Source organism: Panulirus ornatus, chromosome 46, assembly GCF_036320965.1.
Source record: "Panulirus ornatus isolate Po-2019 chromosome 46, ASM3632096v1, whole genome shotgun sequence".
NCBI classification, from domain to species: Eukaryota; Metazoa; Arthropoda; class Malacostraca; order Decapoda; family Palinuridae; genus Panulirus; species Panulirus ornatus.
Window position 1 is genome coordinate 30705638 of NC_092269.1, and position 24203 is coordinate 30729840.

A 24203-nucleotide genomic window follows, 5' to 3' on the forward strand; every position below is an offset into this window, starting at 1 on the left:
GTATGTATATTTGCGTGTGTGGACGTGTATGTATATACATGTGTATGTGGGTGGGTTGGGCCATTCTTTCATCTGTTTCCTTGCACTACCTCGCTAATGCGGGAGACAGCGACAAAGCAAAATAAATAAATAAATATTTTCAGAACACTTTAAAGTGTGAGAACCTCCTTATGTAATATTGTTTATGCCTCACTTGAGATGCCATTAGGAGTTTCATGAAAAAATCTGCAGTGTTTTATTAATATCAAGTTAATCGTTGTTCTTGTATCCTTAAGTAGTGGAAATATAACTTGTATATAATGAAATAAAAGAAAAGAATGAATTTATTTTACTAAATTGTATATTCTATGTGGCCGAGAATGCTTGAAAACCGTAGCTATCAAGTTTTTTCTTAATATTCTTTCATTAGGTTTTTAGATTATGTCTGATAAAAGAATTGCTGTATGTTTTATTTTGACAACAGATGATGCATTGTCATACAGTCTCAATTTTTGTTCACAGCCTCTGATGACTGCACTTGTATCTGACAGTGAGGATAACCATCATCTAATCACTCTACTGTTTGAGTATATGGAGTGTCAGGACTTCATGTTCTTTACTCTCTTGGTTTGTATTAAATTGATTTTGGTTTTGCTTTAATTCTTGGTGAACCCGTGAGAAGGGACCAGAAAAGCTGTGTAATAATGAGTGTGTGGGGATAGGAACTAGGATCCTTTTAGAATTCTTATAGCATTCCAAATGTATGCTGAGATGCTCTTTGGAACACCAGATTCTAGGGGCCTTTGCCATATTGACACATTAAATAAAATATTATGCAAATTGAAGATAATAAGTTTCCACTCAAATGTAAGACAAGGAGCAGAGCTATAAGTACCAAAGTGTTTGCCATAAAATGCTTTCCACGTTGTTAAAAAAAACTCTGTAAACTGCTCCAAACATGTCGTAACCTTAACAGAATGATTTGCATGCTGAATGCACATTTAAGATATTAGTTATATGTTGTACAAGTTTTACAATGTAAACATTTTATTAACATTTACTAAAATTGCTCTATAGTACTTATCCAAAATCCTTTCTTTTTTAGACTCTCAAAGGGTCTTTTGTAAACAGTTAACAGTTACATAGAAGTGCTAGGAGGGATGGCAAGCAATGAGAGAGACAGAAAACATTTTTACATTGTATTCATGTTAAGAACTAGTGTCATTGTGCATGGAAGGAATTCAAAGGATAAGTAATATCATGCACAGATAATGAATGGCCTTAATAGAGGAATTGGACTTGCCATATGTTGGATGTTTGCAACACCTCAAAGCCAGTTCTTGTTGAATTTGTTTTATTTGAGGTTAAGGCAGCTGAAGAGTGCATTGTAGTAAGTCTGCGTGAGATGAAAAATGAAACTATGTGAAAAGGAAATAGGGCAGTACTTGAACATGTGTCATGCACAAAAATGGTTAGGGAAAATTCTGCATAAAACTGCGATGCAAATATGGGTAGTTTCATAGCATAGTGAACTATTAGTTATTTTTATAGCAATACTAGCATTCCAGCAGTAAAGTGCACAATACTTGTGTCATTAATAATTTTCTTACTCTTTACAGGCCTTAAGTAACATAGTGAATGTACAGAAAGATAAAGGAATTTCAGAGACATTCATGAAAAATCTCTTCCTCCTTTTAGAACACATAGATATTCCAGAAAAGGATACAGTTCCATTAGATCATCCAAAGCTTCTCGTGGACCAAAATAGTGGTAAGGAAAATTTTATTTTATTATACTTCATTGCCATTTCCCGCATCAGTAAGGTAGCGCCAGGAAACAGATGAAGAATGGCCCATGTACACACATATATATATACATAAACACCCATACATGCATATACATATCAACATATATTTTTTTTTTTTTTTTTTTTTTTTTTTTTTTTTTCCGCTGTCTCCCGCGTTTGCAAGGTAGCGCAAGGAAACAGACGAAAGAAATGGCCCAACCCACCCCCATACACATGTACATACATACGTCCACACACACAAATATACATACCTACACAGCTTTCCATGGTTTACCCCAGACGCTTCACATTCCCCGATTCAATCCACTGACAGCACGTCAACCCCGATATACCACATCGCTCCAATTCACTCTATTCCTTGCCCTCCTTTCACCCTCCTGCATGTTCAGGCCCTGATCACACAAAATCTTTTTCACTCCATCTTTCCACCTCCAATTTGGTCTCCCTCTTCTCCTCGTTCCCTCCACCTCCGACACATATATCCTCTTGGTCAATCTTTCCTCACTCATTCTCTCCATGTGCCCAAACCATTTCAAAACACCCTCTTCTGCTCTCTCAACCACGCTCTTTTTTTTTCCACACATCTCTCTTACCCTTACGTTACTTACTCGATCAAACCACCTCACACCACACATTGTCCTCAAACATCTCATTTCCAGCACATCCATCCTCCTGCGCACAACTCCATCCATAGCCCACGCCTCGCAACCATACAACATTGTTGGAACCACTATTCCTTCAAACATACCCATTTTTGCTTTCCGAGATAATGTTCTCGACTTCCACACATTCTTCAAGGCTCCCAGAATTTTCGCCCCCTCCCCCACCCTATGATCCACTTCCGCTTCCATGGTTCCATCCGCTGCCAGATCCACTCCCAGATATCTAAAACACTTCACTTCCTCCAGTTTTTCTCCATTCAACATATATATATTTATTATATCATACTTTGTCGCTGTCTCCCGCGTCAGCGAGGTAGCACAAGGAAACAGACGAAAGAATGGCCCAACCCACCCACATACACATATATATACATACACTTCCACACACACACGTATGCATACCTATACATCTCAACATATACATATGTATACACACACAGACATATACATATATACACATGTACATAATTCAAACTGTCTGCCCCCATTCATTTCCATTGCCACCCCGCCACACATGAAATGACAACCCCCTTCCCCCACATGTGCGCGAGGTAGCACTAGGAAAAGACAACAAAGGCCACATTCGTTCACACTCAGTCTCTACCTGTCATGTATAATGCACCGAAACCACAGCTCCCTTTCCATATCCAGGCCCCACAAAACTTTCCATGGTTTTGTCCCAGACGCTTCACATGCCCTGGTTCAATCCATTGACAGCACGTCTACCCCAGTATACCACATCGTTCTAGTTCACTCTATTCCTTGCATTCCTTTCACCCTCCTGCATGTTCAGACCCTGATCACTCAAAATCTTTTTCACTCCATCTTTCCACCTCCAATTTGGTCTCCCACTTCTCCTCGTTCCCTCCACCTCTTTGTCAATCTTTCCTCGCTCATTCTGTCCATGTGACCAAACCATTTCAAAACACATTCTTCTGCTCACTCAACCACACTTTTTATTACCACACATCTCTCTTACCCTTTCATTACTTACTTGATCAAACCACCTCACACCACATATTGTCCTCAAACATCTCATTTCCAGCACATCCACCCTCCTCCGGACAACTCTATCTATAGCCCATGCCTCTTTGTCAATCTTTCCTCGCTCATTCTGTCCATGTGACCAAACCATTTCAAAACACATTCTTCTGCTCACTCAACCACACTTTTTATTACCACACATCTCTCTTACCCTTTCATTACTTACTTGATCAAACCACCTCACACCACATATTGTCCTCAAACATCTCATTTCCAGCACATCCACCCTCCTCCGGACAACTCTATCTATAGCTCATGCCTCGTAACTGTATAACGTTGTTGGAACCACTGTTACTTCAAACATACAAATTTTTGCTTTCCAAGATAACGTTCTCGACTTCCACACATTTTTCAACGCTCCCGGAACTTTCGCCCCCTCCCCCACCCTGTGACTCACTTCCACTTCCATGGTTCCATCCGCTGCCAAATCCACTCCCAGATATCTAAAACACTTCACTTCCTCCAGTTTTTCTCCATTCAAACTACCTCCCAATTGACTTGCCCCTCATCCCTACTATACTTAATAACCTTGCTCTTATTCACATTTACTCTCAGCTTTCTTCTTTCACACACTTTACCAAACACAGTCACCAACTTCTGCAGTTTCTCACCCAAATCAGCCACCAGCGTTGTATCATCAGCGAACAACAACTGACTCACTTCCCAAGCTCTCTCATCCACAACAGACTGAATACTTGCCCCTCTTTCTAAAACTCTTGCATTCACCTTCCTAACAACCCCATCCATAAACAAATTGAACAACCATGGAGACATCACGCACCCCTGCTGCAAGCCTAAATTCCCTGAGAACCAATCACTTTCCTCTCTTCCTGCACATACACATGCCTTACATCCTCGATAAAAACTTTTCTTTGTTTCTAACAACTTGCCTCCCACACAATATATTCGAAATACCTTCCACAGAGGATCTCTATCAACTCTATCATATGCCTTCTCATGTCCATAAATGCTACATACAAATCCATTTGCTTTTCTAAGTATTTCTCCCATACATTCTTCAAAGCAAACACCTGATCCATACATCCTGTACTACTTCTGAAACCACACTGCTCTTCCCCAATCTGATGCTCTGTACATGCTTTCACCTTCTCAATCAATACCCTCCCATACAATTTCACAGGAATACTCAACAAACTTATACCTCTGTAATTTGAGCACTGACCTTTATCCCTTTTGCCTTTGTACAATGACACTATGCATGCATTCTGCCAATCCTCAGGCACCTCACCCTGAGTCATACATACATTAAATATCCTTACCAACCAGTCAACAACACAGTCACCCTCTTTTTTAATAAATTCCACTGCAATACCATGCAAACCCGCTGCCTTGCTGGCTTTCATCTTCCGCAAATCTCCACTACCTCTTCTCTGTTTACCAAGTCATTCTCCCTAACCCTCTCACTTCGCACACCATCTCGACCAAAACACCCCATATCTGCCACTCTATCACCTAAAACATTCAACAAACCTTCAAAATACTCACTCCATCTCTTTCTCACATCACCACTACTTGTTATTGTCCCCCTTCACCGTTGTTCCCATTTGTTGTCTTGTCTTACGCACTTTATTTACCTCCTTCCAAAGCATCTTTTTATTCTTCCTAAAATTTAATGTTTCTCTCTCACCCCAACTTTCATTTGCCCTCTTTTTCACCTCTTGCACCTTTCTCTTGACCTCCTGCCTTTTTCTTTTATACATCTCCCAGTCATTTGCACTATTTCCCTGCAAAAATTGTCCAATGCCTCTCTCTTCTCTTTCACTAATAATCTTACTTCTTCATCCCACCACACTACCTTTTCTAATCTGCCCATCTTCCACACTTCTCATGCCACAAGTATCTTTTGTGCAGGCCATCACTGCTTCCCTAAATACATCCCATTCCTCCCCCACTCCCCTTATGTTCTTTGTGCTCACCTTTTTCCATTCTGCACTCAGTCTCTCCTGGTACTTCCTCACACAAGTCTCCTTCCCAAGCTCACTAACTCTCACCAATCTCTTCACCCCTACATTCTCTCTTCTTTTCTGAAAACCTCTACAAATCTTCACCTTCACCTCAGACATCCCTCCAGTTGCACCTCTCAGCACATTAACATCCAAAAGTCTCTCGCGCGCGCCTGTCAATTAACATGTAATCCAATAATGCTCTCTGGCCATATCTATTACTTACATACATATACTTATGTATATCTCTCTTTTTAAGCCAAATATTCCCAATCACCAGTCCTTTTTCAACACATAAATCTACAAGCTCTTCACCATTTCCATTTACAACACTGAACACCCCATGTACACCGATTATTCCCTCAACTGCCACCTTACTCACCTTTGCATTCAAATCACCCGTCACTATGACCTGGTCTCGTGCATCAAAACTACTAACACACTCACTCAGCTGCTCCCAAAACACTTGCCTCTCATGATCTTTCTTCTCATGCCCAGGTGCATAGGCACCAATAATCACTTATCTCTTTCCATCCACTTTCAGTTTTACCCATATCAGTCTAGAGTTTACTTTCTTACACTCTGTCATATACTCCCACCACTCCTGTTTCAGGAGTAGTGTTACTCCTTCCCTTGCTCTTGTCCTCTCACCAACCCCTGACTTTACTCCCAAAACATTCCCAAACACTTTTCCTCTTTACCCTTGAGCTTCGTTTCACTCAGAGCCAAAACATCCTGGTTCCTTTCCTCAAACATACAACCTATTTCTCCTTTTTTCTCATCTTGGTTGCATCCACTTATATTCCGACACCTCAGTCTGAGTCTTCGAGGAGGATGAGCACTCCTTGCATGACTCCTTCTTCTGTTTCCCCCTTTAGAAAGTTGAAATACAAGGAGGGAAAGATTTTTAGCCCCCCGCTTCCGTCCCATTTAGTCGCCTTCTACAACACATGGGGAATGCGTGGGAAGTATTCTTTCTCCCCTATCCCCAGGGATATACATATGTATTTTTTGTATAATGCTTAGTCATTGTCTCCCACGTTAGCGAGGTAGTGCAAGGAAACACAGACATATACATATATATATATATATATATATACATGTACGTTTTCATGCTTGCCTTCATCCATTTCTGGCATTACCTTGCCCCTCAGAAAACACATCGCTAGCCTCTGCTTCAGCGAACTAGCACCAGGAAAACAGACAAAAAAGGCCACATTCGTTCACACTCGGTCTTTAGCTGTCACTGAAACCACAGTTCCCTCTTCACATCCAGGCCCCACAGACCTTTCAATGGTTTACCCTAGAGGTTTCACATGCCATGGTTGAGTCCATTGACAGGACGTCAACCCTGGTATACCACATCGTTCCAATTCACTTTATTCCTTGCATGCCTCTCACCCTCCTGTATGTCCAAACCCTGATCACTCAACACCTTTTTCCCTTCATCCTTCCACCTCCAATTTGGTCTCCTGCTTCTCCTTGTTCCCTCCACCTTTGACACATGTATCCTCTTTGTCAACCTTTCCCCACTCATTCTCTCCTTACATCCAAAACCCTCTTCTGCCCTCTCATCCACGCTCTTTTTATTTCCACACATCTCTCTTCCTTTTTATTACTTACTTGATCAAACCACCTTTACCAATTAGTTGAAGATTATGGAAACAAAAGAACGTTCATAGATATGATTATTAGGTTGCACTCTCTTATGTTAGATATGAGATTGAAAATAGTTGTATGATGAATGCAAGAGAGATACACAGAAACACATTAAGAAAAACAGACTGCCATAGGAAAAATACACACATAAATTCATATTTGTGTAGAGTCATTTATGTATGGCCAAACTAGTATGTTAAGATTACTGGTGATCAACTGCAATTTTGGAAAAAATGACAGCTATGAGTGTCAAGCCAGATATTTGCTGACCAATATCTTTAGAGCAAATGACTGGGGCATTCTGCATGTCGTAGAAGGCGACTAAAAAGGGAGGTAGCAGGGGGCTGGAAATCCTCCCCTCTCGTTTTTTCTTTTTTCTTTTTTTTTTTCCAAAAGAAGGGACAAAGAAGGGGGCCAGATGAGGATATTCCCTCAAAGGCCCCAGTCCTCTGTTCTTAACGCTACCTCGCTAATGCGGGAAATGGCGAATAGTTAGAAAGAAAGAAAAGAAAGTGTATATATGTATGTCTTTTTTTTTTGCTTTGTCGCTGTCTCCCGCGTTTGCGAGGTAGCGCAAGGAAACAGACGAAAGAAATGGCCCAACCCACCCCCATACACATGTATATACATACATCCACACACGCAAATATACATACCTCACAGCTTTCCATGGTTTACCCCAGACGCTTCACATGCCCTGATTCAATCCACTGACAGCACGTCAACCCCGGTATACCACATCGCTCCAGTTCACTCTATTCCTTGCCCTCCTTTCACCCTCCTGCGTGTTCAGGCCCCGATCACACAAAATCTTCTTCACTCCATCTTTCCACCTCCAATTTGGTTTCCCTCTTCTCCTCGTTCCCTCCACCTCCGACACATATATCCTCTTGGTCAATCTTTCCTCACTCATTCTCTCCATGTGCCCAAACCATTTCAAAACGCCCTCTTCTGCTCTCTCAACCACGCTCTTTTTATTTCCACACATCTCTCTTACCCTTACGTTACTCACTCGATCAAACCACCTCACACCACACTTTGTCCTCAAACATCTTATTTCCAGCACATCCATCCTCCTGCGCACAACTCTATCCATAGCCCACGCCTCGCAACCATACAACATTGTTGGAACCACTATTCCTTCAAACATACCCATTTTTGCTTTCCGAGATAATGTTCTCGACTTCCACACATTCTTCAAGGCCCCCAGAATTTTCGCCCCCTCCCCCACCTTATGATCCACTTCCGCTTCCATGGTTCCATCCGCTGCCAGATCCACTCCCAGATATCTAAAACACTTCACTTCCTCCAGTTTTTCTCCATTCAAACTCACCTCCCAATTGACTTGACCCTCAACCCTACTGTACCTAATAACCTTGCTCTTCTTCACATTTACTCTTAACTTTCTTCTTCCACACACTTTACCAAACTCAGTCACCAGCTTATACCTCTGTAATTTGAGCACTCACTCTTATCCCCTTTGCCTTTGTACAATGGCACTATGCACGCATTCCGCCAATCCTCAGGCACCTCACCATGAGTCATACATACATTAAATAACCTTACCAACCAGTCAACAATACAGTCACCCCCTTTTTTAATAAATTCCACTGCAGTACCATCCAAACCTGCTGCCTTGCCGGCTTTCATCTTCCGCAAAGCTTTCACTACCTCTTCTCTGTTTACCAAATCATTTTCCCTAACCCTCTCACTTTGCACACCACCTCGACCAAAACACCCTATATCTGCCACTCTATCATCGAATATATATATATATATTTCTTCTCATGCCCAGGTGCATATGCACCAATAATCACCCATCTCTCTCCATCAACTTTCAGTTTTACCCATATTAATCGAGAATTTACTTTCTTACATTCTATCACATACTCCCACAGCTCCTGTTTCGGGAGTACTGCTACTCCTTCCCTTGCTCTTGTCCTCTCACTAACCCCTGACTTTACTCCCAAGACATTCCCAAACCACTCTTCCCCTTTACCCTTGAGCTTTGTTTCACTCAGAGCCAAAACATCCAGGTTCCTTTCCTCAAACATACTACCTATCTCTCCTTTTTTCACATCTTGGTTACATCCACACACATTTAGGCACCCCAATCTGAGCCTTCGAGGAGGATGAGCACTCCCCACGTGACTCCTTCTTCTGTTTCCCATTTTAGAAAGTTAAAAAAGTACAAGGAGGTAAGGATTTCTGGCCCCCCGCTCCTGTCCCCTCTATGTATGTGAGAAATACTTAGAAAAGCAAATGGATTTGTATGTAGCATTTATGGATCTGGAGAAGGCATATGATAGAGTTGATAGAGATGCTCTGTGGAAGGTATTAAGAATATATGGTGTGGGAGGCAAGTTGTTAGAAGCAGTGAAAAGTTTTTATCGAGGATGTAAGGCATGTGTACGTGTAGGAAGAGAGGAAAGTGATTGGTTCTCAGTGAATGTAGGTTTGCAGCAGGGGTGTGTGATGTCTCCATGGTTGTTTAATTTGTTTATGGATGGGGTTGTTAGGGAGGTGAATGCAAGAGTTTTGGAAAGAGGGGCAAGTATGAAGTCTGTTGTGGATGAGAGAGCTTGGGAAGTGAGTCAGTTGTTGTTTGCTGATGACACAGCGCTGGTGGCTGATTCATGTGAGAAACTGCAGAAGCTGGTGACTGAGTTTGGTAAAGTGTGTGAAAGAAGAAAATTAAGAGTAAATGTGAATAAGAGCAAGGTTATTAGGTACAGTAGGGTTGAGGGTCAAGTCAATTGGGAGGTGAGTTTGAATGGAGAAAAACTGGAGGAAGTGAAGTGTTTTAGATATCTGGGAGTGGATCTGGCAGCGGATGGAACCATGGAAGCGGAAGTGGATCATAGGGTGGGGAGGGGGCAAAAATTCTGGGAGCTTTGAAGAATGTGTGGAAGTCGAGAACATTATCTCGGAAAGCAAAAATGGGTATGTTTGAAGGAATAGTGGTTCCAACAATGTTGTATGGTTGCGAGGCGTGGGCTATGGATGGAGTTGTGCGCAGGAGGATGGATGTGCTGGAAATGAGATGTTTGAGGACAATGTGTGGTGTGAGGTGGTTTGATCGAGTAAGTAATGTAAGGGTAAGAGAGATGTGTGGAAATAAAAAGAGCGTGGTTGAGAGAACAGAAGAGGGTGTTTTGAAATGGTTTGGGCACATGGAGAGAATGAGTGAGGAAAGATTGACCAAGAGGATATATGTGTCGGAGGTGGAGGGAACGAGAAGAAGAGGGAGACCAAATTGGAGGTGGAAAGATGGAGTGAAAATGATTTTGTGTGATTGGGGCCTGAACATGTAGGAGGGTGAAAGGAGGGCAAGGAATAGAGTGAATTGGAGCGATGTGGTATACCGGGGTTGACGTGCTGTCAGTGGATTGAATCAAGGCATGTGAAGCGTCTGGGGTAAACCATGGAAAGCTGTGTAGGTATGTATATTTGCGTGTGTGGACGTATGTATATACATGTGTATGGGGGTGGGTTGGGCCATTTCTTTCATCTGTTTCCTTGCGCTACCTCGCAAACGCAGGAGACAGCGACAAAGCAAAAAATATATATATATATATATATATATATATATATATATATATGCGTATATGAGTGGATGAGCCATTCTTCATATGTTTCCTGGTGCTACCTTGCTGAGGCAAGAAACAGCAATTAAGTATGATAGAAAATGATGATACTAGTTCACTGTTTTCCACGTAGCAAGGTAGCACCAGAAAAGAGATGAAGAATGGGCTCATTTGCTCTTATCCACACTGTCTTGTATCATACACCAAAACCAAAGCCCCCTATTAATAGCCAATCTCCATATACCTTTCTTAGGTTTCCTCTGATCACTTCACCATTTCATATTCCTCTGTGCAGCCCATTTACAGCACTTCGCTTCCTGTATACCGCAACTCTCCTATTCCCTGTATCCAGCCATGTCTCTCGCCCTCTTGCATTTTTACTCTTGATAATTCGGCCTTGTCTGATATGCCCTTTCCTCTTCTTCTTGGTCTCCATCTCCCTCCCCCTTGCTGTCTCCACAGCTGACACATATATCCTCTTAAGTCAGTATGTCTTCACTCATTCTCCCCATATGTTCAAACTATTTCAGCTTACCCTGTTCAGCCCTGTCATTCATTCCAAGCTCACTACCACACCTCTTTTATGGTCATTCTTTACACAATTAACCATCCTTTTACCACAATTTTCCTCAAGCACTTGATTTCAAACACATTCACCTTTTTTAGTTATTTTGTGTTAAGGACCCATGACTCAAAACTTTGCAGCAGTGTTGAGACTACTACCCATATGGACAGTGACCTTTCAAGTTTATATAAAAGTAAATTTCTATTGATTTAGTATTAGAAATTTAAGAGAAGCCAACTAACATGACTAGGGTGTGCTCATTAAGCTAACTGACAATTAAGTGCTTGATTTTGGGGCTGAGTAAATGTGTAGACTTTTAACCTTATGCATTTTATTACAGATAAGACATCAGCAGATAGTGAAAAACCTAAGACTTTCAAAATCCCATATAAAAAGGCAAAGAAAGCCATCAACACTATCTGGCCAGTGGTGCTCAAGTATCCCCTTACACCAAACCTGTATCGCCGTTGCCTGATCCTCATCCCAGAGAAGGTGATGCAGCACCTTGATGAGCCCCTTCGTCTCACAGACTTTTTCATGGAGTCATATAATCTTGGTTAGCTGATATGGTTGGGTTTATATGTGTTTTACAGAAACTCCTCTTATTTTCTCGTAACTGTTTCTTCTGTATTTTATTTACATCCTTATTTCTTTGTCTATGTACTCCATGTTTTACGTCTTTTTATTATATTTTTTACCCTTTGTATTCCTCCTGCATCCTCTTTGTTCTTTTAACATCCAGTATATGTGTTCGTAGCCACTATATCATTTACCACCATTACAGATGTGCTTATTTTGTATCTAACTGAGTCATATGTGTGCTTGGGCAACCACTCCACCCACAAATATATTGGTTAGGATTTCTTACCTCACTTTCAGGAATATGTTCTAGGTAGGGGAAGATGTGTATTGATGCCAAGTGCTCATTTACTCCACAGGCATAAGATAAAAGCATTACGTTTGTATAAATGCAGCCAAAACTTTCCTACTGCTGTTGGTAAACATGAAGTACCTGTATGAATATTACTGTTGAAATACACGTTCAGATTATATGAATTATGAACAAATAAATTATATTATTATTATACTTTGTCGCTGTCTCCTGCGTTAACGAGGTAGCGCAAGGAAACAGACAAAAGAATGGCCCAACCTACCCACATACATATATATATATATATGCATACACGCCCACACATGCACATATACATACCTATACATTTCATTGTATACATACATACACAAACATAGACATATACATACATACACAGACACATACATATACACTCATGTACATATTCATACTTGCTATCTTCATCCATTCCTGTTGCCACCCTGCCACACATGAAATGGCACCCTCCTCCCTGCCGTGCTTGTGTGAGGTAGCACTAGGGAAAGAAAACAGAGGCCACATTCACTCACACCTATTCTCTAGCTGTCATGTGTAATGCACCGAAACCACAGCTCCCTTTCCACATCCAGGCCCACAAAACTTTCCATGGTTTACCTCAGATGCTTCACTTGCTCTGGTTCAATCCATTGACAGCACGTCGACCCAGTATACCACATCGTTCCAATTCACTCTATTTCTTGCACACCTTTCACCCTCCTGTATGTTCAGACCCCATTCTCTCAAAATCTTTTTCAATCTTTCCTTCCACCTCTGATTTGGTCTCCACTTCTGGTTCCCTCCACCTCTGACACATATATCCTCTTTGTCAATCTTTCCTCACTCATTCTCTCCATGTAAAAAAATAATTGCAAATTGATAATCATTCCATATTATAAGGTAGAAAAATAATGTTAAAACAAGGCATGTGTACATGTAGGAAGAGAGGAAAGTGATTGGTTCTCAGTGAATGTAGGTTTGCGGCAGGGGTGTGTGATGTCTCCATGGTTGTTTAATTTGTTTATGGATGGGGTTGTTAGGGAGGTAAATGCAAGAGTCCTGGAAAGAGGGGCAAGTATGAAGTCTGTTGGGGATGAGAGAGCTTGGGAAGTGAGTCAGTTGTTGTTCGCTGATGATACAGCGCTGGTGGCTGATTCATGTGAGAAACTGCAGAAGCTGGTGACTGAGTTTGGTAAAGTGTGTGGAAGAAGAAAGTTAAGAGTAAATGTGAAGAAGAGCAAGGTTATTAGGTACAGTAGGGGTGAGGGTCAAGTCAATTGGGAGGTGAGTTTGAATGGAGAAAAACTGGAGGAAGTGAAGTGTTTTAGATATCTGGGAGTGGATCTGTCAGCGGATGGAACCATGGAAGTGGAAGTGGATCATAGGGTGGGGGAGGGGGCGAAAATTTTGGGAGCCTTGAAAAATGTGTGGAAGTCGAGAACATTATCTCGGAAAGCAAAAATGGGTATGTTTGAAGGAATAGTGGTTCCAACAATGTTGTATGGTTGCGAGGCGTGGGCTATGGATAGAGATGTGCGCAGGAGGATGGATGTGCTGGAAATGAGATGTTTGAGGACAATGTGTGGTGTGAGGTGGTTTGATCGAGTAAGTAACGTAAGGGTAAGAGAGATGTGTGGAAATAAAAAGAGCGTGGTTGAGAGAGCAGAAGAGGGTGTTTTGAAATGGTTTGGGCACATGGAGAGAATGAGTGAGGAAAGATTGACCAAGAGGATATATGTGTCGGAGGTGGAGGGAACGAGGAGAAGAGGGAGACCAAATTGGAGGTGGAAAGATGGAGTGAAAAAGATTTTGTGTGATCGGGGCCTGAACATGCAGGAGGGTGAAAGGAGGGCAAGGAATAGAGCGAATTGGAGCGATGTGGTATACAGGGGTTGACGTGCTGTCAGTGGATTGAATCAAGGCATGTGAAGCGTCTGGGGTAAACCATGGAGGGCTGTGTAGGTATGTATATTTGCGTGTGTGGACGTATGTACATGTGTATGGGGGGGGGGGTTGGGCCATTTCTTTCGTCTGTTTCCTTGCGCTACCTCGCAAACGCGGGAGACAGCGACAAAGTATGAAAAAAAAAAAAAAAAAAAAAAAAGTCTGGTGGCAATATTTATCCATGGATTTTACATGGTTAAGTTTACTTTTATGCAGTTTATCTCATTCTGTAAAATTTAAAACTTACTTAAAAAATTTTTTGAATAAAAAACTGGTAATTTATAGGTATTTAGTGGTACGTTAATTGGGAGTCTAGAGAGGTAAGCATTCAGCCTTTCATTATGTTTACACCTACTTGAACTCATTTTCTTTGTGCTACAGTAAACTTGGACAAATTAACATTTACTGTTTGTCTATCTATAACTCTGATTCCCATTTCCTCTGGAAACTTCCATCAATGGGATGGCCATGGGAAAAGAGTCTCGAGTTATCCCAGTCCTTACATGTCTTCCATGCATACACCATTCCAAGTATTCTTCCATCATTTCTTTCCCTAGTACTCTCCCACTCTGTTCCCCCATGTTACAGGTGGTCTTCCTTCAATCGTACTATCACACACTTTCCATATAAACTCCTCAACTTATATTCTTACCCCCAGTCCCCAATACATCCAAACTATAACTTAAATTTCTCCACATGATCCCATCTTTTACTCTCACCATTGAGTCATCCCATTAACATTCAGAGCCATCACCATCAAATGCTTGTCCCTTTTACTCACTGGCTTACCATGATCCCACAAAGTTACAGTAATATTTCTCTTCATACTTTAAAATGACCATTTGCTTGTGGCTCTCTTTTCATGCACTGCGAAAAAGTATTTTTTTGTTTTGTAGTCTGTACTTTCCACTCATATAAATCTCATCTGTAACTACTGTACTATGATTCCTGTAGTTTCTTACCAAAAGAGGTTAAGCATTGGATTTTATACACATTTACATTTTTTACTTTTATACATTTTAGTACACTAATTTTTTTCCACAGTTGTATTATAATCTGCTTTTATTTCTTTATCATAGGTGGAGCCATCAGTCTCTTAGCCCTTCAAGGGGTATTCATCCTAGTGAACAAACATGACTTGTAAGTTTTCTGAAGTTGAAAATATTCATTGTTATGGTTCATTGCTATGTATCAATCATTAAGTGTAGAAATATTACTTGATTTTTAAGCTATGATCTGGAAGGGTTTAATACTAGGTGAAGGACAGGTTAACTATGGACACCTTAGGAAGCGCTGCTATAGGATGAAGTGATTGCCGTTTCTGCTGTAGATGTTTCTTTTCTCAGAACACATTCATAATGAAGGTCTATTTGATGGCATTCTAATCCTCTTATCCACACTTTCAAAGACAAAAGTTTTCTGCCTTAAGCAGCCATCTCAAGCTGAAGTAATTTGACTCATAAAACCAAATAATGTTGAGTATCCAACTCTTTCCAATATATTTTGCATGGACTTGCAAATCGTGTTTCATAAAAGCAAGTTAGGAAGCCATTCTGACTTTATGCCTTCTTATGGTCATATAGTTGTCTGTGTTTGTGAGTTACAGGTCCTTTCATATAAGTGACTTCACAGTCAAATCAGGGTATCCTGACATTATGTTGGCATCAACAAAAATGCAACATTTCATCATGCAGTTGATAAGTAATGAGAAACTAATATGTTTGTGGTAAGAATAGTGTACAGTACTGTAATTTGCACAGTAAATCATGTCCTCTTAATGTTAATCAGTTTTTTGTTTCTGCTAGTTTTGTTCATAAATGAGTTGAATAATTCTCCCTAAAATGAGATGTTTTACTCAGTATAGTGTACATTGAAAATATTATTATATTTTATTTTATTTTATACTTAAATGCTGTTTCCCACATCAGCGAGGTACCGCCAGGAAACAGACGAAGAATGGCCCATCCACTCATATACACATACATGTACATAAATACCCATATCCATACATATACATATCCACATATACATACATATTCATATCCACATATACATACATATTCATATACATACACATGTACATATTCATACTTGCTAGCCTTCATCCATTCCTGTCGCTAACCTGCTTCACAGGAAATAGCATTGCTACCCCCTGCTTCAGCGCAGTAGTGCCAGGAAAACAGACAAAAAAGGCCACATTCGTTCACACTCAGTCTTTAGCTGTCATGTGTAATCCACTGAAACACAGCTCCCAATCCACATCCAGGCCACACAGACCTTTCTATGGTTTACCCCAGACACTTCACTTGCCCTGGTTCAGTCAGTTGACAGCACGTCAACCCCAATATACCACATCATTCCAGTTCACTCTATTCCTTGCACACCTCTCACCTTCCTGTATGTTCAGGCTACAATCGCTTAAAATGAAAATGTAAGTATGAAATGACTGGGAGATGTATAAAATAAAGCAGCAGGAGGTCAAGAGAAAGGTGCAAGGGTTGAGAAAGAGGGCACATGAGAGTTGGTGAAGAGCTTATCATTAAACTTTAGGGAGGATAAAAAGATGTTTTGGAAGGAGGTAAGCAACGTGCATGAGACGAGAACAAATGGGAACAGCGGTGACAGGGTTAGTGGGGAAGTAATAACAGGAAGTGAGAAGGAGATTGAGTGAGTATTTTGAAGGTTTATTGAATGTGTTTGATGTTAGAGTGGCAGATATAGGGTGTTTTGGTTGGGGTGATATGTGATGAGAGAATAAGGGAGAATGGTTTGGTTGAGAGAGAAGAGGTAGTGAAAGCTTTGCAGAAGATGAAATCCACCAAGGCTGCAGGTTTGGATGGTATTGCAGTAGAATTTATTAAGAAAGGGGGTGACTGTGGTGGTGTTTGGTTGGTGAGGATATTCAATGTATGTATGGACCACAGTGAATCCCTGAGGAGTGGCAGAATGCATGCATAGTACCATTGTACAAAGGCAAAGGGGATAAAGGTGAGTGTTCAAACCACAGAGGCATAGGTTTGTTGAGTATTTGTGGGAAATTGTATGTGAGGTATTGATTGAGAGGGTAGAGACATGTACAGAGCAGCAGACTGGGGAAGACCAGTGTGGTTTCAAAAGTGGTAGAGGATGTGTGGATCAGGTGTTTGCTTTGGAGAATGTGTGAGAAATACTTAGAAAAACAGATGCATTTGTATGTAACATTTATCGATCTGGAGAAGGCATATGATAGGGTTGATAGAGATGCTTTGTGAAGGTCTTAAGAGTATATGGTGTGGGAGGTAAGTTGCTAGAATTGAAAAGTTTTCAGCAAGGATTTAAGGCATGTGTATGAGTCAGAAGAGAGGAGAGTGGTTGGTTCCCAGTGGATGTCGGTTTGTGGCAGGGGTTTGTGATGTCCCCATGGCTGTTTGATTTGTTTATGGATGGGGTTGTTAGGGAGATGAATGCAAGAGCTTTGGAGAGAGGGCAAGTATGCAGTTCATTAGGAATGAGAGGACCTGGTAAGTGAGTCAGTTGTTGTTCACCGATGATACAGTTCTGGTGGTTGATTCAAGTGAGAAGCTGCAGAAGTTGGCGACTGAGTTTGGAAAAGTGTGTGAAAGGAGAGAGTTGAGAGTGAATTCAATTAAGAGCAAGGTTATTATGTTTAATAGGGTTGAGGGACAAGTTAATTTGGATGTAAGTTTGAATGGAGAAAAATTGGAGGAAGTGAAGTGTTTTAGATATTTGGGAGTGGATTTAGCAGCAGATGGAGCCATGGAAGCGGAAGTGAGTCACAGGATGGAGGAGGGGGCGAAGGTTCTGGGAGCAGAGAAGAATGTGTGGAAGGAGGGAACATTATCACGGAGAGCAAAAATGGGTATTTGAAGGAATAGAAGTTCCAACAATGTTATATGGTTGTGAGACATGGGCTATAGATATGTTTGTACTGAGGAGGGTGAATGTGTTGGAAATGAAATGTTTTGAGGTTAATATATGGTGTGAGGTGGTTTGAATAATTAATGAAAGGGTAATAGAGATGTGTGGATATAAAAAGAGGGTGTGTTGAAATGGTTTGGACATATGGAGAGAATGAGTGAGAAAAGATTGGCAAAGAGGATATATGTCGTAGGTGAAGGGAACAAGGAGAAGCGGGAGACCAAATTAGAGGTGGAAGGATGGAATGAAAAAGATTTTGAGCGATCAGGGCCTGAACATACAGGAGGGTGAGAGGCATGCAAGGAACAGGGTGAATTGGAACGATGTGGTATACCGGGGTCGACATGCTGTCAATGGAATGAACTAGGGCATAAGAAGCATCTGGGGTAAACCATGGAAAGGTATGTGGAGCCAAGATGTGGATAGGGAGCTGTGATTTCAGTGCATTACACACGACAGCTAGAGACTGAGCATGAACCAAGGTGGCCTTTTTTGTCTGTTTTCCTGGTACTGCCTCACTGAAGTGGGGAGTAGTGATGCTGTTTCCTGTGGGGTGGGATAGCAACAGGAATGGAAGAAGGCAAGCAAGTATGAATATGTACATGTGTATATATGTGTATATGTTGATATGTATTTATTTGTTTATGGATGGGGTTGTTAGGGAGGTAAATGCAAGAGTTTTGGAAAGAGGGGCAAGTATGAAGTCTGTTGGGGATGAGAGAGCTTGGGAAGTGAGTCAGTTGTTGTTCGCTGATGATACAGCGCTGGTGGCGGATTCATGTGAGAAACTGCAGAAGCTGGTGACGGAGTTTGGTAAAGTGTGTGGAAGAAGAAAGTTAAGAGTAAATGTCAATAAGAGCAAGGTTATTAGGTACAGTAGGGTTGAGGGTCAAGTCAATTGGGAGGTGAGTTTGAATGGTGAGAGGCTGGAGGAAGTGAAGTGTTTTAGATATCTGGGAGTGGATCTGTCAGCGGATGGAACCATGGAAGCGGAAGTGGATCATAGGGTGGGGGAGGGGGCGAAAATTTTGGGAGCCTTGAAAAATGTGTGGAAGTCGAGAACATTATCCCGGAAAGCAAAAATGGGTATGTTTGAAGGAATAGTAGTTCCAACAATGTTGTATGGTTGCGAGGCGTGGGCTATGGATAGAGTTGTGCGTAGGAGGATGGATGTGCTGGAAATGAGATGTTTGAGGACAATGTGTGGTGTGAGGTGGTTTGATCGAGTAAGTAACGTAAGGGTAAGAGAGATGTGTGGAAATAAAAAGAGCGTGGTTGAGAGAGCAGAAGAGGGTGTTTTGAAGTGGTTTGGGCACATGGAGAGAATGAGTGAGGAAAGATTGACCAAGAGGATATATGTGTCGGAGGTGGAGGGAACGAGGAGAAGAGGGAGACCAAATTGGAGGTGGAAAGATGGAGTGAAAAGGATTTTGTGTGATCGGGGCCTGAACATGCAGGAGGGTGAAAGGAGGGCAAGGAATAGAGTGAATTGGAGCGATGTGGTATACAGGGGTTGACGTGCTGTCAGTGGATTGAATCAAGGCATGTGAAGCGTCTGGGGTAAACCATGGAAAGCTGTGTAGGTATGTATATTTGCGTGTGTGGACGTGTGTATGTACATGTGTATGGGGGGGGTTGGGCCATTTCTTTCGTCTGTTTCCTTGCGCTACCTCGCAAACGCGGGAGACAGCGACAAAGTATAAAAAAAAAAAAAAAAAAAAAAATGTATTTATTTATTATACTTATTCGCTGTCTCCTGCGTTTGCGAGATAGCACAAGGAAACAGACAAAAAAATGGCCCAACCCACCCACATACACATGTATATACATATACGCCCACACATGCACATATACGTACCTATACTTTTCAGTGTATACATACATATACATACACAGACATATACATATATACACATGTACACACTTATACTTGCTGCCCCCATCCATTCTCGTTGCCACCCTGCCACACATGAAACAGCACCCCTCCCCCCACACGCATGCAAGGTAGCACCAAGAAAAGACAACAAAAGCCATATTCGTTCACACTCAGTCTCTAGCTGTCATGAGTAATGCACCGAAACCACAGCTCCCTCTCCACATCCAGTCCCCACAGAACTTTTCATGGTTTACCCCAGATGCTTCAATGCCCTGGTTCAGTTCACTGACAGCACATCGACCCCAGTATACCACACCATTCGAATTCACGCCATTCCCTGCATGCCTTTCACCCTCCTGTATGTTCAGGACCCGATCGCTCAAAATCTTTTTCACTCCATCCTTCCACCTCCAATTTGGTCTCCCACTTCTCGTTCTCTCCACCTCTGACACATATATCCTCTTTGTCAATATTTCCTCACTTATTCTCTCCATGTGGCCAAACCATTTCAATACTCCCTTTTCTGCCCTCTCAACCACACTCTTTTTATTTCTACACATCTCTCTTACCCTTTCATTACTTACTTGATCAAACCACCTCACACCACATATTGTCCTGACATTTCATTTCCAACACATCCACTCTCCTCCACTCAACCCTATATATACCTATATATAGCCCATGCCTTGCAACCATGCAACATTATTGGAACCACTATTCCGTCAAACATACCCATTTTTGCTTTCTGAGATAATGTTCTCGCCTTCCACACATTCTTCAACGCTCCCAGTACCTTCGCCCCCTCCCCCACCCTGTGACTCACTTGCTCTTCCATGGTTCCATTCGCTGTTAAATCCACTCCTAGATATCTAAAACAGTTCATTCCTCCAGTTTTTCTCCATTCAAACTTACCTCCCAGTTGTCCCTCAACCCTACTGAACGTAATAACCTTGCTCTTATTCACATTTACTCTCAGCTTTCTTCTTTCACACACTTTACCAAACTCAGTCTCCAACTTCTGGAGTTTCTCACCTGAATCAGCCATCAGCGCTTTACCATCAGCAAACAACAAATGACTCACTTACCAAGCCTTCTCATCCACAACAGACTCTTGCATTCACCTCCATAACCACCCCATCTGTAAACAGATTAAACAACTGTGGAGACATCACACCCATGCCTCAAACTGACATTCACTGCAAACCAATCACTTTCATCTCTTCCTACTTGTACACATGCCTTACATCCTTGTTAAAAACTTTTCACTGCTTCACACAACTTACCTCCCACACCATATACTCTTAAAACCTTCTGCAGAGCATCTCTGTCAACTCTACCATATGCCTTCTCCAGATCCATAAATGCTACATGCAAATCCATCTGTTTTTCTAAGTATGATATGTATATGTATGTATATGTGCATGTATGGGCATTTATGTATGAATATGTGTATATTAGTGAATGGGCCATTCTTCATGTGTTTCCTGGCACCATCTCACTGACATGGGAAACAGCGATCAAGTATAGTAAAAATGAATTAATAAATTAAAAAACTCACAACCAAATAGGTAATGAACCTAATTGATCTGTATAACTGGGACTTGAATCTGTATATATTTTTCATATTTCCTAGCCTACTTCCCTTTAAATAGGTCCACTAAGTGTGGATTCAGATAAATTGTTTTACTACAATTTTTTTTATATGTTTGAACGGTTAATTATGTATGTTATGTGTACCATGCTTTTCATATCATGGGTATTGCAGTGAATCATAAGCAGCACTTCATGATATACAACATTTCTCCCAACCTGTAAACTGCATTCCATGTTTGAAGGGAGTTTGTCATTCCTAGGATTAGCTAGTTAGTGAGCACAAGGGAACAGTGCCAACCTCTTTATTGTCAGCCAGTGCTGTTCTGGGGAAACCATGTAGATGTAGCTCACAAAAGAATTTATGGGGAGCAGAAGACGTTCCATCAGCTTGTCTTGCAGAAGTACTTCCATGGATATTTAATATCATCTAGTCTGCTTGTTACAAATTCTTGCTGTCTTGTGAATTTTTCTGAATTTGTTGTTCATCTGGATCCTCACAGTGTGTGTTTATCACAACTTATTTCATGTTTCTTAGTAGATTAAAGGAATGGTAAAGCAGTCTAATTTAGTGATATTAAGGGTGATTAATAATTGATATGATTTTCATTTTAACAGAGAATATCCAAATTTCTTCACAAAGCTGTATGCCCTGATGGAACCCACTATTTTTCATGCCAAATATAAACCAAGATTCTTCATGCTGTGTGACCGCTTCCTTTCATCATCGTAAGTACTGCCAAAGATATTACATTTTATACTTTACTGGATTTATATTTTGTGTTTAGTGAGTCTGAAGGAATGTCAAAATTCCAGGGTAATGGAGTGTGATAGTTTGATATTTGGATCCATTTCCATCCATCCTGAAAGAATTGCTCGCTTGCCTTTCACTCCCAGTAACATGCAGAGTGCAAGTAAAATCTTTGAAAACGCTGCAACTGACCTTGACAACATATCAAACATCCACATAAAAGACTTTGGCCCAGTTGCATTCATATTACTAACAGATGTCTACAGCCACCCCTGGCTACACAGCAAAATCCCAAACGTGTGAAACTTGCCAACATATTACCCATCCTGAAACCCTACAACTTATCCAACTCCCTTTCCACGTATCACCTTATACTATCACTGTTGTCATTACCCAAACTCAAGAAACATCCTCAATAGATTCAAGCAAAATAACCCTCTCTCACCCACATAACAGCTCGACCCAGTCACTCCACCACCATTCTACATACAAACTTTACACAACATGCCTTGGGTGGCTTCAATCAGTCATAACCTCCCTCCCACTCAGTACTAATATCCATAGGTATCAACAAAGCATTTAACAATGTACCTTGACACATCATCATACAAAAGATTCTTAATGTCACCCTCCTCAAAAATGACAAATTATAGTTTGCCAGTTTCATAGCTGGCTGCCAAGCCAAGGTATTTCAGAAAAGTTTCACCTGTGAATTCCTCAGGCTGTGTGATGGGCTTTACCAAGGTCCAGCTATTTCTCGAGCTCCCTTAAACTTCTTCAAACATGACCCTTCAGACAGCAAAAAATGCAACTCTACATTTTTTTTTTTTTTTTTTTTTTTTTTTGCCGCTGTCTCCCGCGTTTGCGAGGTAGCGCAAGGAAACAGACGAAAGAAATGGCCCAACCCACCCCCATACACGTGTATATACATACGTCCACACATGCAAATATACATACCTACACAGCTTTCCATGGTTTACCCCAGACGCTTCACATGCCCTGATTCAATCCACTGACAGCACGTCAACCCCGGTATACCACATTGCTCCAATTCACTCTATTCCTTGCCCTCCTTTCACCCTCCTGCATGTTCAGGCCCCGATCACACAAAATCTTTTTCACTCCATCTTTCCACCTCCAATTTGGTCTCCCTCTTCTCCTCGTTCCCTCCACCTCCGACACATATATCCTCTTGGTCAATCTTTCCTCACTCATTCTCTCCATGTGCCCAAACCATTTCAAAACACCCTCTTCTGCTCTCTCAACCACGCTCTTTTTATTTCCACACATCTCTCTTACCCTTACGTTACTTACTCGATCAAACCACCTCACACCACACATTGTCCTCAAACATCTCATTTCCAGCACATCCATTACAGTTAAAAAACTGGCTAACTCTAATCAGAATGTCTGCACACCTCCAGAAATACATCATTACATTCGTAACACCTGACAGACATAAATCCAACCTACACCCTCTCATAACTCGGACTGGTCAGTCACAGGAAATAAAAATCATATGGTGTCTTCCCCAAACAGTTTATCTAGTATACCATAAATAATGTCTCACCTGTCTCGTTGTCCAGCTTGTCAAAAGCAGACATAACAAACCTGCAAACCACTCTAACCAGGGCACTCAGTAAACAGAGATCTAATAAAGTATGTGTACAGAAGGGTCACAAGGGTAGTACCAAGATTAGGAGAGCTGAGTTACAGAGAAAGATTTAAATTTGCTCACCATAGAATAGAGGAGAGTGAGTTATGACTGATCATAACCCATAAGTTTTTAAACTAGATTTATGACAAAGACAGTGGACAATCCTCTGAAAGATATAGAGGTACAACAAGCAGTGGAAACAAAATGAAATTAAGCAAGAAACTTATTCAGAGTGATGTAAAGCACTTTTATAGCATAAGACTGGTAGACGAATGGAATAAACTGAATGTGGAAATAGTAATTGTAGATAGCAT

At 41.3% G+C, this 24203-nt stretch overlaps 1 protein-coding gene across 2 annotated transcripts in view; it reads left to right on the forward strand.

Annotated features, from left to right (window-relative positions):
- LOC139763182 (nucleolar complex protein 4 homolog A) overlaps window positions 1-24203 on the forward strand; it is a 65120-nt gene that overhangs the window by 17271 nt on the left and 23646 nt on the right. For both annotated transcript variants that reach the window (XM_071688903.1, XM_071688902.1), the window contains exons 5-9: window positions 502-606; window positions 1599-1749; window positions 11608-11823; window positions 15177-15237; window positions 22100-22210. In XM_071688903.1, the coding sequence (XP_071545004.1) occupies window positions 502-606; window positions 1599-1749; window positions 11608-11823; window positions 15177-15237; window positions 22100-22210 (644 nt within the window). The remainder of the gene's footprint in view (window positions 1-501; window positions 607-1598; window positions 1750-11607; window positions 11824-15176; window positions 15238-22099; window positions 22211-24203) is intronic.